Here is a 16833-nt window from a genome sequence, read left to right as displayed (position 1 = left end):
TAAATGAAGGTTGTGTCGTCAGCAAATAGAATTGGTTTGAGGTGTTGGGAGGCATTTGGAAGGTCATTAATGTAGATGAGAAAGAGGAGAGGGCCAAGTATGCTGCCCTGAGGAACACCAATGTTGATGGGTAGGGTGGGAGAAATTGTATTATTCACAGAAACATACTGGAGCCTGTCAGTAAGGTAGGATTTGAGGTATTGCAGGGAGTGTCCTCTGACTCCATAATGATGTAATTTAAGAAGAAGGTTTTGGTGGTTGACAGTGTCAAAAGCCTTACGCAGGTCCACAAATAACCCAACAGGGAACTCATTTTTATCAAGAGCTGCATGAATCGAGTTAATCATACAAATAAGTGCATCGTTAGTGCTTTTTTTGGGTCTGAAGCCATATTGACAAGAGCTAAGTATATTGTGTTTGGCTAGATAAGAGTAAAGCTGCTTGTAGATTAGTTTTTCAAATATTTTTGACAAGTATTTATTTTTGTAAATATATTTTGTAATATATTAGTATTAATATTAGTTTTGAGCATAATATATGACTAACGGTCGCTTGAGCACTGACTGAACGCTTGCCACATTATGGAGCCTTGATCAGTCAAAAGTAATTATTCTACGAGAGATGCTTTTGTAAAGGTCGTTTGTTGTTACAAATTGTATTAATAGATTATTCAACAGTTTTGCTATACCGTATAACGAAGTGAAACAGTAAATAGATAGAGTAGTTAGTTTTTTCAGGAATTAAGAAGAGATTTTCTTTTAGTTTATGGTTACACTTATAATGCATCTTTATCAATTAATAAAATTGAAAGGTATTTTAATATATATGAATATAGCTATACAAATGGTTTAGAAGTAATGTTACGTATATTTAAAATTAAATGTATATATTAAAGTGAGGAACAAATATGACAAGTTGGAGTGAGTGTTGAGGTGTGAGGAGCGTGGGGGAGGTGAGGCGCGGAGCCTGGCGCGCCTTGCTGACGTCCATCTCCTGACACACACACACACACACGACTGTCAAGTCCCCTCCTGACACTCATTCCCTTGTTCCCCCAACTGTCTGGCTGCTACTGATAGTCAACTGTCTAAATCTGTAGCTGTCACTCGTCTGGCTTGGACGGTATTGCCAGTTATCTGTCGAGGTAGGCTGGTCCTGTCTACGATTGTTTGTCACTTCTGTCCAGGCGTCACATTACACAGAGTCGTCACCTAGAAGATCAGCCGTCGTACACGGCTTATAAAGGAGGTATGTACCGGACAGGAAAATTGTAAATGGTATTTGATTTTTGTTGTCGGGGACAGAAATAAAGTCTTTGGACTTGTATAAGCTTCACAGGCTTACCCAAGTCCCAATACGCCAACAAGACCCTTGTTTAACTTTCGGGTACCTATTTTACTGCTAGGTGAACAGAGGCATCAGGTGTTAAAAAGAATGTTGCCCAAATGTCTCATCTTTTCCAAGAATCAAAGATTTTATTATTCAGTTGAGAACTGGTTGCACTAACCAAGAAGCTTAGTTGCTCAGGTTAAGCACTATTGGGGCTGAGCAGACACTGGTTGAGTGACCACACTGACATGGTGTCTTTCTGGCCTGCCCTAGCCAGGTTGTGACAATCCTTTCATGACGTTGAATGGATTGTCAAGCCTGGAATACCTAGCCAACCTGTCGTTGACAGGTGTTCTCATCGTATTGGAACAGTTCAATAAATTCAATAAATTTCAAATGTATTAGTTTATTTGTAGATACTATATGGCCTGTGTCAATTAGATTTTGTATGAATTTAAATAATATATCATGTACAGTACTTATATGTACTAGTATTTAATTTTTATTATGAATGTTGAACTATTTCCTATGTAATGTACAAGAAGCAGCTCGTAAGTGCTTTCATCTATTGCTAGTGATAAGAAGTTGTTTCATGTTATTGTACACCAAAAACGTTCCTTAATTCCCTCAGAAAGGGCACTTTCCTGGCAGAATCCCTACCCTATGTATCTTGTTTGACAAAATTCAAAATAAAAGTACTGTATATATATAATTTGTCCTAATGGAATTACACACTTTTTAAATTTTAGTAAAAAATAAGCAGTAATAGTAATAGTTTAGTAATAGTAATAGTTTAGTAATAGTAATTTAGTAATAGTTTAGTAATAGTAATAGTAATAGCAGTAGTTTAGTAATAAAATAAAATATTTTAGTAAAAATAAGCTAAAAATTCTAGATTCTACAATTTGGTCATGGTAAGGCTATTACTCCTTAATTATTCATGAGGATTTTTTCCAATTAAATTTTGAACATTTGTACTGAATTGGCATTTACACTTTGGTGGGTATGAGATTCCATGGTTTATTACCCCATGGGGGAAAAAAAAAATCCTGTTATCTGACCTACATTATGGCTTATTGGGCTTCAAGTTGTTGCCCTTGTGGGAGTTGCATTGTCCTTTTTTTTTTTCAAAGAAGTGGTCTGGATTAATATATCTTCCAATTTGTTTAGTATTTTAAGTCTAATGAGATCAACTGTTTCATTTGTAGTTTTGTTAGTATTGAGGCCCCTCCACCATTCCTGGTGAGAGTTGGTGTGATAATAGACTAACCAAATGATGGGAATTCCAAACGGCTAGATAGATTGTCTGCTATGGATGTTTCGTGATTTAATAACGATCACTTTCTGTATGAGAAGAAATTGTTGCTCATGACTTTAGGCTACAGTCATGAAAATTATAAAATATTCAAAGGCAGTAACTAACACATTGTTTCTTCATATTTACACTACCTTATTTAATTGTTACAGTATATATACAGTATACTATCAACCTTTATGGTTTCATCTAAAGTGATTTTTTATTTCATAGAATCAAAACCAATTTGTTAAATTTATACATTGGTATTGGTAATTATAAATCTATCACCATAATGCAATTTTTAAGGGGTTGCCCAGCATCACAGATGCCGAGAGACAGTGCCTTTCATTTTTGCTTTAGAATTTCCTTGGTAAGCTTCATCCATCACTCACTCGGCATACTTTGACATTTTTGCCACTTACATTTTAATTACTTTACCTACCTCAAATACCCTTAGTTTTTAACAGTTGGCACTACATAGTGACGGAGGTCCAGGTTAAGCATTTATAAGTTTTCCTCATAAATTCATTAAGACATAATACTGAAAGGATGCAGTGCAATTGTAATACATTGCAATATTAATAGAAATTTACAACAGGTAACAAGACGTAACAGAATATAATTTAAATTTATAAAAAAGTACAGTACAGTATATTGTAAAGAGTATTGTGGTTCATATTATAATTTTAAGATTTTTATCCCTACTTTACTAGAATTATTTAGAACACTCGTATATCTTGAACCTTGGTCCTCCATCAGTATTATAATAAATCACACTGTACATTGTGCTTTTGCTTTCCTTCCTACCATACCAATTGTTTATATCTTGCATATTGATAATACATTTATTAATATAGCCTTAAAAATTTGGTGACTGAATGGGATATTTTATTTTCGTGAAGAACTCTTGCACATTACTTCAGTGTGAGATGCACTCAAATTTATTGAAGGCATTTAGAAACCTAACAATTTTATTTTTAGATGTATAATGTATGCTAATACAATTTTCTTATTGTTTTTATGTCCTTGCTTTGTAGTTGCAATATCTTTCAGACATGGTTCAAGTAGTGTTCGTTCACCCGGATCTCGGCATTGGTGGTGCTGAACGTCTTGTAGTAGATGCTGGTTTGGCACTTAAGAGAAAAGGCCATGATGTCCAGTTCTTTACTGCCCATCATGATCCTGGACACTGTTTTCCAGAAACTAGGGATGGCCAATTAGAAGTAACATGTATTGGCGACTGGCTCCCACGTTCCACTTTTGGAATGCTAGCAGCATTCTGGGCGTATATTCGTATGATTTATGTATCTTTGTATCTAGTTATGTTTAGTGGAGTGAAGTATGATGTTGTGTTTGTAGATCAGGTATCGGCATGCATACCTTTCCTAAGACTTAAAAGCAATACAAAAATAATTTTTTATTGTCATTTTCCAGACCAGCTATTGACACAGAGAAAATCTTTCCTTAAAAAAGTTTATAGATATTTTTTGGATACTTTAGAGGAGAAAACAACAAACCAGGCTGACTGTGTTTTGGTAAACAGTCACTTCACTGCTAGTGTATATAGGGAAACATTTAAATCTATCAAAACTTCACCATCAGTTTTGTATCCATCATTAGATTTTGACAATTTTGATAAATATTCATCATTGACATTAAAAGATGTAGGTTTAGACATAAGTAGTGACTGTATATTCCTCTCGCTGAATCGATTTGAACGTAAGAAGAACATTGACCTGGCCTTGAAGTCCATGAAATTGCTTCTAGATTCGTTAAACAAAGTTGAAGCCTCGCGCATTCACTTAATAATTGCTGGTGGATATGATGACAGAGTGCAGGAAAACATAGAGTATTACAGCGAGTTAGCTGCACTCGCCATTAATTTAGACATACTAGATAAGGTTACTTTCCTAAAGTCTCCTTTAGATAAGGTGAAAGTTGCTCTTCTCAGATCAGCAAAATGTCTTCTTTACACACCAGACAAGGAGCACTTTGGAATTGTACCAATAGAAGCCATGTATGTTGGCACACCAGTTATAGCAGTCAATAGTGGAGGTCCCACAGAGACAATTGTGAATGGAGAAACAGGGTTTCTTTGCAAGCAGGACCCAGAAGATTTTGCCAAGGCAATGAAGAGGTTTGTTACTGGTGTTGATGAAAAGGACAATATGGGAGATTTGGCTCATAGTCGCGTAGTTACCAATTTTTCCTTTATTAAATTCTCTGACCATCTCCATTACATAGTCCAAGGTCTCGTAGATGAAAGAAAACTGAAGTAGCTCTTGCAGTTTTGTGTTGGTTACTGGAAATTGAGAAATACATTAATCACTTAATCTGTGTGATTCTACTCTTCATATTTTGTTAGTCCTATACCAGGTACAGTACTGTATTACTTATAATTTGATCCAAAGTATTCTATTTATATAATGTTTCATGATGTTAGATTGATTACACAAGTGTGTGTGCCTTTTCATTAAAAAGCAATAGTGATGTTCAGTCTATATTTTTTATCATCAATGATAAGGATTTAGATTGTATTATCCTGAGAATATACTACAGTATTGTACTGGAATCTTCTAAAATTGCAAAAGCTGAAAATATTGCACATATAAAATGTATTTTTACGTCCAGATATTGATGGCTTGCAACATTTTAGATAGTACAGTACTTATTTTAGGTTAAACAATCTAGAGAAAGGAATATTTGCCATGCCTAAAAATTGTCATGCAATCAGTGTTTAAATTAGTTTTAAAATATTTACATATGTAATATTTAACAATTTAGTCATTGCATTTTGAGGAAGCAGTCTGATGAGTTAATTGCTTTGATTACAGTGGCTGTTTACATTTTGTGATAGGTGTTTGAACACCAGTGTTGTGACCGGCAGCATTTACTTTGTATTCATCTTTTTAATTGTAAGATTTTTGCCTATTTTGTATATGCGTACCAATAAAATTTGTTTCCATAAAACCATGAAACTATAAATGATTAAATACCAATGTGATTAATATTATATGAACAGAATTTAGGAGTACTGTACAGTATATTGTAAACCTAATCCGAAGGTTGTACTGTACACCCATTTTGTTGATAGGGTGTCAGTGACCGTATTATTGCACAAAGGTCCTGTTGTGCAGTTGGATCACAGCTGAAAGAAGTATTTCAGTAAAGTTTTCTTTCACATGATGCTGCTGTTCACCTAACAATAAATATGTTCCAGGGAAGTAGGGAACTGCCATGGGTTGCATCCTGAGGAAAGTCAGGAATTGGCCTGGGGGGGGGACTTCAATAAGCCTAGCAGGCTTTCTGTTCCTGACTATGGAAAACCAAAAGGTGACAAATTAAAAATTTTACAGTACTGTATAAAGTGACTAAAATTTTATTGTAAATTACTAGTAAGAACTCTCTCTAATTTGATATTTATGGCCCTTGGTGTTGAAGATCTATTTTTGATTTGACTTTTCTTTTTATAATTATTGATCACCTTTTGGCATAGATTTAAATGCAATTACAGTACAGTACTTTGTTTTTCCAGTTCATTATTAACATGAATATGCATTGTGATAAGCGATGCTCTCGTGAGAGCTTTTCCATTTTGGTTATACAGCCTGTACAGTATTGTCAAGATTATATATTTTAAAAACATAATAGCCCTGGTGCTCTGTTTGTCAAAATTGTCATTAGTTTATACAGTACTGTACTGTAAGTTTTGAGTTGAAAATTTAAGGGTTAAGGGATATTCTGCATAGTGATATGCATAGAAAATTGAATGGAATGTACATTACATCAGTGTTGTTGGAGGTCAGTTTATTAAATCAAATTACAGAAATAAAAAACAACACGTGCCAGCTTAGAAAATGCACATATTTAAATGTGTAACAATAGCTTCTTTCAAATGTAAACAAAAATTCTGGATCCCATTCTTTGCTGAAGACTGAGGTTGCATGCAAATTTAGTTTTTTGTTTTTATGCCTGAAACTACAGCGAAGGGTTAGGACATAGACATTATTATTATTATTTTATTTATTTATTTATTTATTCATATATGCCTGTGTTAGTTACCTAAGGCACCTGTAGTGAGTGGCCAGGCTCATGAGTGAACCACCACCTGGAAGCTCCAACTCTTGCTGGCATTCCTTGTTCTGATGCTATCCACTCTTCTCGACTAAGTGACCTGTACCCTTTCTCTGATCCCATAAGACTCCTTTGCCAGCATCCCCCTACTTCAGCTGTGGGGTACACACACTGTATCTTAAGATACAAAAATAATGAATTCATTTTGTCAGGGGACAGGCATCCTGTGTATACACACAGGGTCCCAGTAGTATAGTCGGGTTAATTCTCTACTCGCAATTGGGAGTTCTGGGTTCGAATCCCTAGTGGGACAGAAATGGTTGGGCACATTTCCTATCACCTAATTCCTCTGTTTATCTAGTAACAAATAAGTACACTGGCTGCCTGTCCTCTGATAACAATTATTAAAATTATGAATTCTAAATTCTGGGTACCTATTTGCTGCTAGGTGAACAGGTGCAGTAGGTGATAGGAAATGTGCCAAATCATTTCTGTCCTACCTGGGATTTGAAAAACAATTCTTGACTGAGAGTTGAGAATGAACCCAACTGTACTTCTGGGACCCTCAAGCAACCAAACTTTGTATACTTCTTCAGAGTGGTAAAGTCTTAAAATCAATGACACATTATACTGTACTGTAATACTTACACCTGAATTCCATATTTGGGCTCCCCAATGTGGACGAAATATTTTAACTATAACATGTCATTTAAAAAAGATCTTATTGATGACCTGAAACTCCATCTCGAACTCTTGAAATGTTGATGCCTGTTATACTCGGTCAGTAGCCTATTATTGTAGTAGTAGTAGTCTAATCCAGCGAGCAGGATGAATGCCTACAGCAGTTTCACTTCTCAACAATATTGCATATTGTTGAATATGGAATTTGGAGTCAAAATCCACCACTCACTAAAAGTTGCACAACAGGTGGGTGCAGCAGTCAGAAGAGCTAACCAAACACTTGGGATAATCAAGCATACTCTTGACTCTAAGGTAAAAGAAGGTAATGGCGCAACTGCATAAATCTCTGGTGTGCTCCCATTTGGGTTACTGTATCCAAGCATGGAGACCTCATTTTCAGAAGGACATAGCTGCTTTGGAGAAGGTGCAACACCGGTCAACAAAAGTCATTCCAGAGCCAAGTCATCTCTCGTATCAGGAATGCTTGAAGGCCACAGGGCTAACGACACTGCAAACCAGGCATAACACTGCGGATCTCACTGAAACTTTTAAAATACTGAAAAAGTTAGAGGTTGATATGGATTTTTTCTTCAGGTCAGATGTAACACAAACAAGTAACAACTGTTTAAAGCTCAACAAGCCACAGTGTATGAGAACAGGAGATGCTTTTTCACCCACAGGGTTATTAACCCATGGAACCGCCTACCCGCCGAAGCCGTAAATGCCAAAACTGTCCAGTTTTAAAATATACCTGGAAAATATCAAGGCAAATGGAGGGGGGGGGAGGGACCTTCGACAAGCTGCCGGCTTCGTGTCCTCGTCGAGGCCATTATGGTTAGTGGCTCTCAGGTAAGTCAAGTATATAGTGTCGTGATTACGCTCCCACATTTGTGTCGTGGATATCTACAGGTCGGCTTGTAAACCTCGGCCCCTCGGGTTCCAGTGATCCTAGCAATTCAGCGGCTCAACAGTAACACTTCCTCTTAGTTCTAAAACCATGTCATCTTAAGTAGTCCAAAAAACACTAATTGAGCAAGTTGAAATATATATTTTTCTTCTAAAGACGTAACGAATTATATTCATATTAGTCGGTTATCCATTTGCTCTTCATCAGCCCTGTCATGTCTGGTATACCAACTCATCCTCCTTTTTAGATAGTATTTTGTGTAACTACAGTATGTGGACCATAGTACATATACTGACACAATAGACAATTAGTAGAATTTAGTACTATTCACTTTATAGTCAAGAAAAAATAAAGCTAAAAACGAAACTTGAATAATCCTAGGCCTACTATAGCATATACTATATTAGGCTTCATATAGCATATATAGGGTTAGGATAGGTTGGGTTTTATTAGCAACAAAAACCAAACTTTTTACTGTTTGTCCAAATTCGTTAGTGCCAAATGGCCAGGAAAATGTGAAGTATTAAAAATAGCTTCCAGGAAGTGTTCAGTCTAGATCCTCGTTACTTAGAGGAAGAGAATGATTAAAAAGATTTGCCATAGTAAATGGAATGAACGCATGAAGTATAATAGTGGCAGCAGATTCCATATTGAGGGTAAAATGTTGGCTTTGGCAGTGTATGATGTGGGTGCCACTCGGTCAGTTAGGTTAAATACCAGTAGGCTGGATGGCTGACAACACGGAAAGCCTCGCCATTAAATAGAGAGACCAAGATAAGTATAATGCTGTCTTGTCTCCGGTAATTTATAGAGCTCTATGACTAATCAATTGAAAAAAGAGGGTCGGGACCCAAGAGCTGAAGCTCAACCCAGGCAAGCCCAGGTATTCGAGTGTACATATTCTCGCGTGTGCAACAAATAAACTGCGCAGAGAAATGCAACTACAGAGTGTATTCAAGATGGTGCAGGTGGGAGATGATAGCACGCGACAGAGCCAAATAAGGGCCACACTACACCAAGGTAGCAAGTTTGAGGCAGCGGTGGTAACTCTCCCACCTAGAGTTTTGAGAACAACGTCTACAGTCGGTGAGGCCCTCGCCTCCCTCCAACACCTGTTGCTTCACCAGTGCCAAACTGCTATGGGTGTCATGTTACATATCTATGTACATCATATTTTCCAGCTCGTTGGCGGTGACTTTTCTTCTAATTTGCTAAAAGTCTCTCTTATGCTCGACGTGTGTTATTTGTCTGAGTTAAATGAGTGATCGTACGCCTCCAGTGACGGTCAGCGACAAAATCTCGCTCACTGAGACTACTTTAGGGAGTTCTCACCGGGCGTTCCAATAATATTGGCACTGCTCTCTGAGGGTGAAACTCCTTTACGGTGGGCAGTTATACACCGGGATTTCTGCAGTGAGGCCGACAGAAAAAAATACATCAGTCCCAAACGAAGTTGATAAATTAAGGTGGATATTATACAGTGTGAAAATCAAAATACGTGAGATTCCGAAGTACGTTTCACAACAGTTTAGTTTTACCCCATCTGTGGCAGGTACTCAACTTTTCAGTGGTGGGCCAAGACTCGAAGATGGCGGAGAACAAGGGGGGACTCTTTGCGAAAACTGTCCAAAAACATGCGGGCAGAGCTAAGGAAAAGGTAAGTACTAATAACTAGGCAAGTTGAACACCTGAACTATCACAAGACGTAGATTTCACATGAATGCACAGTCAAAATTCCGTCGTAAATAGACAGTGAAGATGAGAGTTGTACAGACATGGAGGGTTCCGCCTCCCAACTTTGACAAACCAGCTGGCTGAATGACCATAATAGCGGGCCTGACTTAGCCATGGGTAACTAAAGATAGCAGTGATGTGTATCGCATGTCAAAGATTTAATTATTAGTGGCAATTTAAAGGTTCTTTCCTGTTAAGTCTGAAGGTTTTACAACGTTGAGGCGAGAGTTGTCATGGATGGCACCGCGACTGCTCGGCCCCTTCTGGAGTTATGTTATTATTCGGCAACAGGAAGATATCTGTAGAAAGTGTTGAATGACTTTATATTCACGGTGCATAGCTTGACTGGTTGGCGTCACTCTTCGCTGTTGCAACGTCGGTTATCGCGAGAAATTTGACCTCATAAGGCGGGGTAGCAAGGCTCTTCACCAGTGTGGAGCGTGAGGGCGGTGACATACCTGTTGAGGGGAGGATTTCGGGGCACGGTACAGTGGCAGGGATATTTCTGGCCATTGTGGACTGTAGGGCCCATCATCTATGGGTGTTTTTATCATTTATGGTGTGTAGGGTTGAGCATTAGTGGGTATTTCGTAAGTTATAGGCGACGTGGATATTCGACAGTGGGTATTCTGCAAGTTATAGGTGACGTGGATATTCGTCAGTGGGTATTTTGCAAGTTATAGGTGACGTGGATATTCGACAGTGGGTATTTTGCAAGTTATAGATGACATGGATATTCATAGTGGGTATTTTGCACTTTATGGAGAAGTGGTTGATCATCAGGATATTTTGTTATCTTATGTAATGTGAGATTGATCATTATGGGTATTTTGTAATTTGTGGAATGTGGGGTTGATTATCTGTGGGTATTTTGTAATATATGAAATTTGGGGTTGATCATCTGTGGGCATGTTTAAAGTCATGGACAATGGGTGATTATCTGTTCACAGTCTGTGGGTATGGAGCAACGATATTACTCAATACAGTTGCTACAGTACTGTAGCAACTGTACTAAGAGCAATATAGTTGTTTCAGGTACATTTTAACCCATAGTTGTGTCTTCCATTGTATACAAATTTGCAACTGTAGACAATTTTACTACTATTTTGTTTTGAGGGGAAATCATATTATGAATTACACATGTTTTCTTTCATATGATAACTGTACGTAGAATCTCGTCTCAGTGTGAATGGCGAGTATTTACACGTGGGTCACACTCTCCCTCTAATGGCTTCAATGAGGACAGGAAGCTGGGAGCTTGTTGAAGGTCCCTCAATTTGTCCTGATGATTTTGTCAAGCTGGATTTTTTTAAATTCATCAGCATTTTGGCATTTATGGCTTCGGTGGGTAGGTTTCTTTCATGGGTTTATAATTATGGATGGAAAAGCACCTGTTTTCTGTCCTGCATTGTGGCTTGAGCTTGAAACCATTGTTCCTTGTTAATGTTACATCTGACCTTTTGAAGTTCTGGATCAATTATAAGTGGGATGTTTTTGAGCAATCATAGTCTAATACTGTACATACCTACATACATGAATATCAGTACTGTATATACAGTGCATATTTCATGATAGTTGGATTACCATGTTAAGAAAATTCTCTTTCATTGTTTAATGATATTGGGCATCACCAACAGTAATGTCAGTAATCAAGGTCAGTGCTAAAATATTTAATTTTATGGTCAAATCAAAATAAATATTGCTTGAAAATCTGCAGGTGATTAGTGGCTTCAGAACAAATAAGAGTAAATACTTATACTGTACAAACATTTTATACTATAACTGCACCCCAATGTATTTTATATAAATTATTATTATTATTATTATTATTATATAACAAAAAAACTAGTAAAGTACTGTAATTTATTAAATTGGGTGGAATGTAAAATGCTGGAGGCTAGCCTTCTGTTATTACCTGTTTTTGCATGTGTAGTTAGTCAGTACAGTATATGAAAACAAGAAAAAACTGATATGGAACATTAAATCTAATACCCTACACAACTACCTTCATTTACTCTTAAATGGTGTAGTGGATAGTATCCTTACCTGCTTGCCAAGTAAGCAAGAAAGACCCATGTCTGAACCATGGGCAAGAGGGCACAATTACACACTGATCCTTTATCGATCGCCCCATTCATGATTAACAAATTTTGTTCTGAGTAAAACAAATAGAGTAAGGCTTAAGATGAGGTGTAGATAGAAAAGCTAATTTTGAATGAATTTTAATTATACAGGACTGTATATTGAAAAATATAAAAGGGGTACCATCTCTGACTGGAAGAAGGGGGGGGGGCATAGCCTCGGAGAAAAGTACTGTATACACAACACTTTTTTATTTTTAGGGCCCCTTCAATGCGGTTTCCATGTTCTTTTGTCCTACCATCTCCATTTTTTGGTTTGTTTTGCTTTATTCTGTATTTATATATTATATTTTATATACTGTATAAAATACTAAATTATAATTTAATATATAATATTAATTTCATAAAATATTAGTTATTATTTAGTATATTATATACTTTATATAGTACATATATTGTATATCGCATCAAAATGTTAGAGTACACTTCAGCTCCTCTTATCAATGTGCTCAATGTGGATTCTGCTCCTGAAATAATCGTGCTAGGATGTTTTTGATTTTTAGGTGTGCCACGTTATTTATGTAAATCCTAAATTTTTCATAATGTCTTAAGATTAAGTAAGGTTTAGACTTCACTATACTGTATAGTGCAGTATTGGATATTGTAGAACTGTAATACCATGGGTCTGAAGGGGAAAAAGATCAGGTTTGATTAGCTCAATAATTTGAACAATGGTTTTAATTTTTTTCAAGTTATCTGGGAGATAGAGAGCTTATCTGATTAATTAGTTGATAGTTTCACTGTACTGCAATGAGTATGAAAAGTAAAATTGTATTCGGTTACAAAAATTTATTTTAAAATTGGAATATTATATAGACATACTGTATCCACAGGGGGTCAGGCTGAAAAGAAAATGGATAACTGACTTTTTTGTGGATACCCTGAATATGTCGAAGAAAAATTTAAAAAAAATTGTTAACATATTAAGAAAATGGCATGGTTATAGAAGTGGGAAGACGTGTTATTGACGAGTTGCTGAATTGCTAGGTTCACGGGAACCTGAGGGTTGAACTCTGTATGCTGAGCAGCAGATGTCCACACTGTACAAATAAGGGGTGTAATCACTAGGTGAATATGGTACTGCACTGTAAACCCTATTGCTGTGACATCTATTCTTGTACATTCATGTTCTGTATTTTTGTAATCTACAACAAATGTGTTAAGCAATAGCTTTATTTGTATATACTTTCTATTGGTATGTAAAGTTTGTTGGAGATTATGACGCCTTGTTCATTTTAAGGATTGACTTAGCATCTGCTTGTTCATCTGCTTGGTGTTGAAATTTAAAGCTAGTCCTTCCATGCTGCTCACCTTACAATTCAAAAATGCTGGAGAGTCTAGGGATGCAGGTTTGCTTCCATCATACTGCCTCGATATGTTCTCGGATGCATCACATTACAGTACAGTTTTGTGATTTCATTTCAGAGGGTCAAAGGATCCCGGTAGTACAGTCGGGTTCGTTCTCGACGCACAATTGAGAATTCCGGGTTCGAATCCCAGGTGGGACAGAAATGGTTGGGCACATTTCCTTTCACCTAATGCTGCTGTTTACCTAGCAGTGAGTAGATACTCAAGAGTTAGTCAGCTTGTTGTGGGGTTGCATCCTTGGCGGGGTCAGTAATTCAGCCTTGGGTGGGGGGGAGGGGGAACCTTGTTAAAAGCCAAAATGTGTATGAATACACTCTGGCTTCCTGTTCCCCGACACAATGTATTATTATTATTTTGCGTGCTGTCTTCAGTATTCTGGTTTTGATATTTTAATATTTGATATTGGAAAAAATATAAATCTTTCTGATGTATATTCTGGTTTTGTATATATTATATACAAATAGTCTATATTATTTTATCAGTTATACAGTATATATTATCTGATCAATAATTTATATATTGATATATATTACTGTACCAGTAATATATATATATATATATATATATATATATATATATATATATATATATATATATATATGTGTGTGTATATATATATATATATATATATATATATATATATATATATATATATATATATATATATATATATATATATATATATATATATATATATATATATATATATATATATATATATATATATGTCGTACCTAGTAGCCAGAACTCACTTCTCAGCCTACTATTCAAGGCCCGATTTGCCTAATAAGCCAAGTTTTCCTGAATTAATATATTTACTATAATTTGTTTCTTATGAAATGATAAAGCAACCCTTTTCTCTATGTATGAGATCAATTTTTTTTTATTGGAGTTAAAATTAACGTAGATATATGACCGAACCTAACCAACCCTACCTAACCTAACCTAACCTATATTTATAGGTAAGGTTAGGTTAGGTAGCCCAAAAAAGCTAGGTTAGGTTAGGTTAGGTAGGTTAGGTAGACGAAAAAACATTAATTCATGAAAACTTGGCTTATTAGGCAAATCGGGCCTTGAATATTCTGCTGAGAAGTGCGTTCTGGCTATTAGGTACGACATATATATATATATATATATATATATATATATATATATATATATATATATATATATATATATATATATATATATATATATATATATATATATATATACATATATACATATATACATACATACATACATACATACATACATACATACATACATACATACATACAGTATATCAATATAACCACCTCATATATTGAGGGCATGATGGCTGAGTGGACAGCACTCAGGGTTCGTAGTCCTAAGGGTCTGGGTTCTATCCCCGGCGGAGACGGAAATAAATGGGCAGATTTTCCAAGTGCTCTTAACTATCCATTGGTTAAATGCCATTTGGTGTGGCCAGTAATGAGCTGGGTGATTGCTCAGACAGCTTTGCCCTTGGTTAAGGGAGGTGTGGAGAGTTCAATAGGCCTAATAGGCTTTATGTCCCCCATGCAGTGATATACCATTTTTTTTTATTTATTTATATACAAGGAGATACAGTAAGTTTTATTTTTGTGTTACTGTAACAAGCATAGGTACATGCAGCAATGTGCCGCTACTCCTTCCTATATGAAGGATTATAGAGTATAGGTCGTAGGTCTGTGAGTTCATCTAATATCCCCATCTTGTAGGATGTTTAGTCTGACTGTACAGTACATAGAATCAGGGGAAACAGGAAATGCAAGTCTAGTTTACTAGCCTGCACTTGCAAACTTTGGTTAAAGCACAAGAATTTCTTCCAATATTTATGAGTGTATGAAGTAATTACAGAGCTCAAAGTATATCATACCATTTGTCCTGAAGTCATTGGTAACATTGCACTCACAAGTATAGTGTAGGAGTGTGTCCCCATATCTTGTTCACATAGTTTACATTTGGAATGCTCACCATTGGGGATTCATTACTAGGAGCCACCTAATATAAGTACAGTATCAATATTCCAACCTAATTCTGGCAAGTACCATGTCAGTACAATGGGCTGTGAAAGTACAGTACTGTACATATGTTGTGATTAAGTGGTACATTCTTAGAATGTTGCTAACTTTATCATGCATTCTTATAAAGCCACTAGCATGCTTAGTATTTCAAGCAAATCATAGATTTTAAGATTTGCTTGACATGGTGTGTAGTTAGTGTTTGTGTAAAAATTTTCACTGTAGCCTAATAGGCACTGCAAGTTTTCTTTGTAAAATATCAAATGCATATTTTTATTTTGAAAGTAATATTACTCGAGAAAATACAGTAATAATAGTTTGCAGACAATAAGTCACAATAATGTGGCTGAAGATATGAAGACTAAACCCCACACACCAGAAGATGAGGAGACGACAATATTTCGGTCCATCCTGGACTATTATCAAGTCGATTGTGGTAATGGTCCAGGACGAACTGAAACATCGTCGTCTCATCTTCTGGTGTGTGGTTTAGTCTTCGTAATTTTAGTTTTAATATTAATTATAAGTACAGTACAGTACAGTTTGAGTGTGTATACATATTGTTAGTTCTCTTAATAGCTCTTGGCCCCTTGATAGTTTTGTAACATTTGTTCCGGTTGAACAGTGTGTGTAACCTTGGCACATATAAATTAGTACAAGAGAGAGAGCAACCACTTGAAGCCCACATCAGCATGTTAAGTAGTGTGTGCCTGGTGAAACTAGCATCTAGGGCACTTTCTGAATTTATAATGTACAGTACTGATTATGGCATTCATTTTCATGGGTCTTCATGGAAGTATAATAGGGTTTATTATTCATTTGTAGTTGTTAGACGAGAGTAATTCATATTCATTTGTGGTGGTAGTAGTCCAGTGGGTACTGTAAGCAGGAATATTTCTTTCTATCCTTTTCCACACTCTACATATCGTCCATGTTAAACAAAATGAACGGCAATAAAAAAGACAAGATGTCTTCAATCATTATATTTTAGTACAGTATGTATAAATGTTCCAAATATTAAGGAATCGTGAGTAGACCTAAAAAAAATGGGGGGGGGGGGGCCTTTAGCAATTACAGTACTTGCTATGCTGTAGCATTTACTATACATGCTATTACAGGTACTCTACTTAATGGGTATACATTTTGATCATTATTATTTTGCTCGCACTGTGGGTTACCCCCACCAGAGATACTTGCTCCGAGGGGTTTAGTATCCTCTTCGATGAGCCGACTCCTCTCCAGTAATCATGAGTCTGGGTAGCACACTGGACTTGT

General features: G+C 36.2%; 2 protein-coding genes across 4 annotated transcripts in view; both read left to right on the top strand.

Annotated features, from left to right (window-relative positions):
• The first annotated feature begins 919 nt into the window (after positions 1 to 919).
• On the top strand, positions 920 to 5596 carry Alg2 (alpha-1,3/1,6-mannosyltransferase Alg2). Its single transcript, XM_045766046.2, has 2 exons — positions 920 to 1248; positions 3680 to 5596. The coding sequence occupies exon 2, from the start codon at positions 3682 to 3684 to the stop codon at positions 4903 to 4905; it is 1224 nt and encodes a 407-aa protein (XP_045622002.1). The 5' UTR covers positions 920 to 1248; positions 3680 to 3681; the 3' UTR covers positions 4906 to 5596.
• A 4053-nt stretch (positions 5597 to 9649) lies between these two features.
• The window catches only part of Amph (amphiphysin), a 185232-nt gene continuing 178048 nt past the window's right edge, over positions 9650 to 16833 (top strand). Inside the window, exon 1 of one of the 3 annotated variants that reach the window (XM_069303478.1) lies at positions 9650 to 9945. In XM_069303478.1, the coding sequence (XP_069159579.1) occupies positions 9877 to 9945 (69 nt within the window). In that variant the 5' untranslated portion in view covers positions 9650 to 9876. The remainder of the gene's footprint in view (positions 9946 to 16833) is intronic. The other 2 variants (XM_069303479.1, XM_069303480.1) reach the window with 2 other exon arrangements.

The sequence above is a fragment of the Procambarus clarkii genome, chromosome 50, assembly GCF_040958095.1.
Source record: "Procambarus clarkii isolate CNS0578487 chromosome 50, FALCON_Pclarkii_2.0, whole genome shotgun sequence".
Lineage (NCBI taxonomy): Eukaryota > Metazoa > Arthropoda > Malacostraca > Decapoda > Cambaridae > Procambarus > Procambarus clarkii.
Note: the sequence above shows the minus strand (reverse complement) of the source record. Positions and strands in the feature narration are given on the sequence as shown.

Bases quoted from the DNA above. Each gene is read 5' to 3' on its own strand.
- Alg2 (XM_045766046.2), top strand. From the start codon at position 3,682: ATGGTTCAAGTAGTGTTCGTTCACCCGGATCTCGGCATTGGTGGTGCT.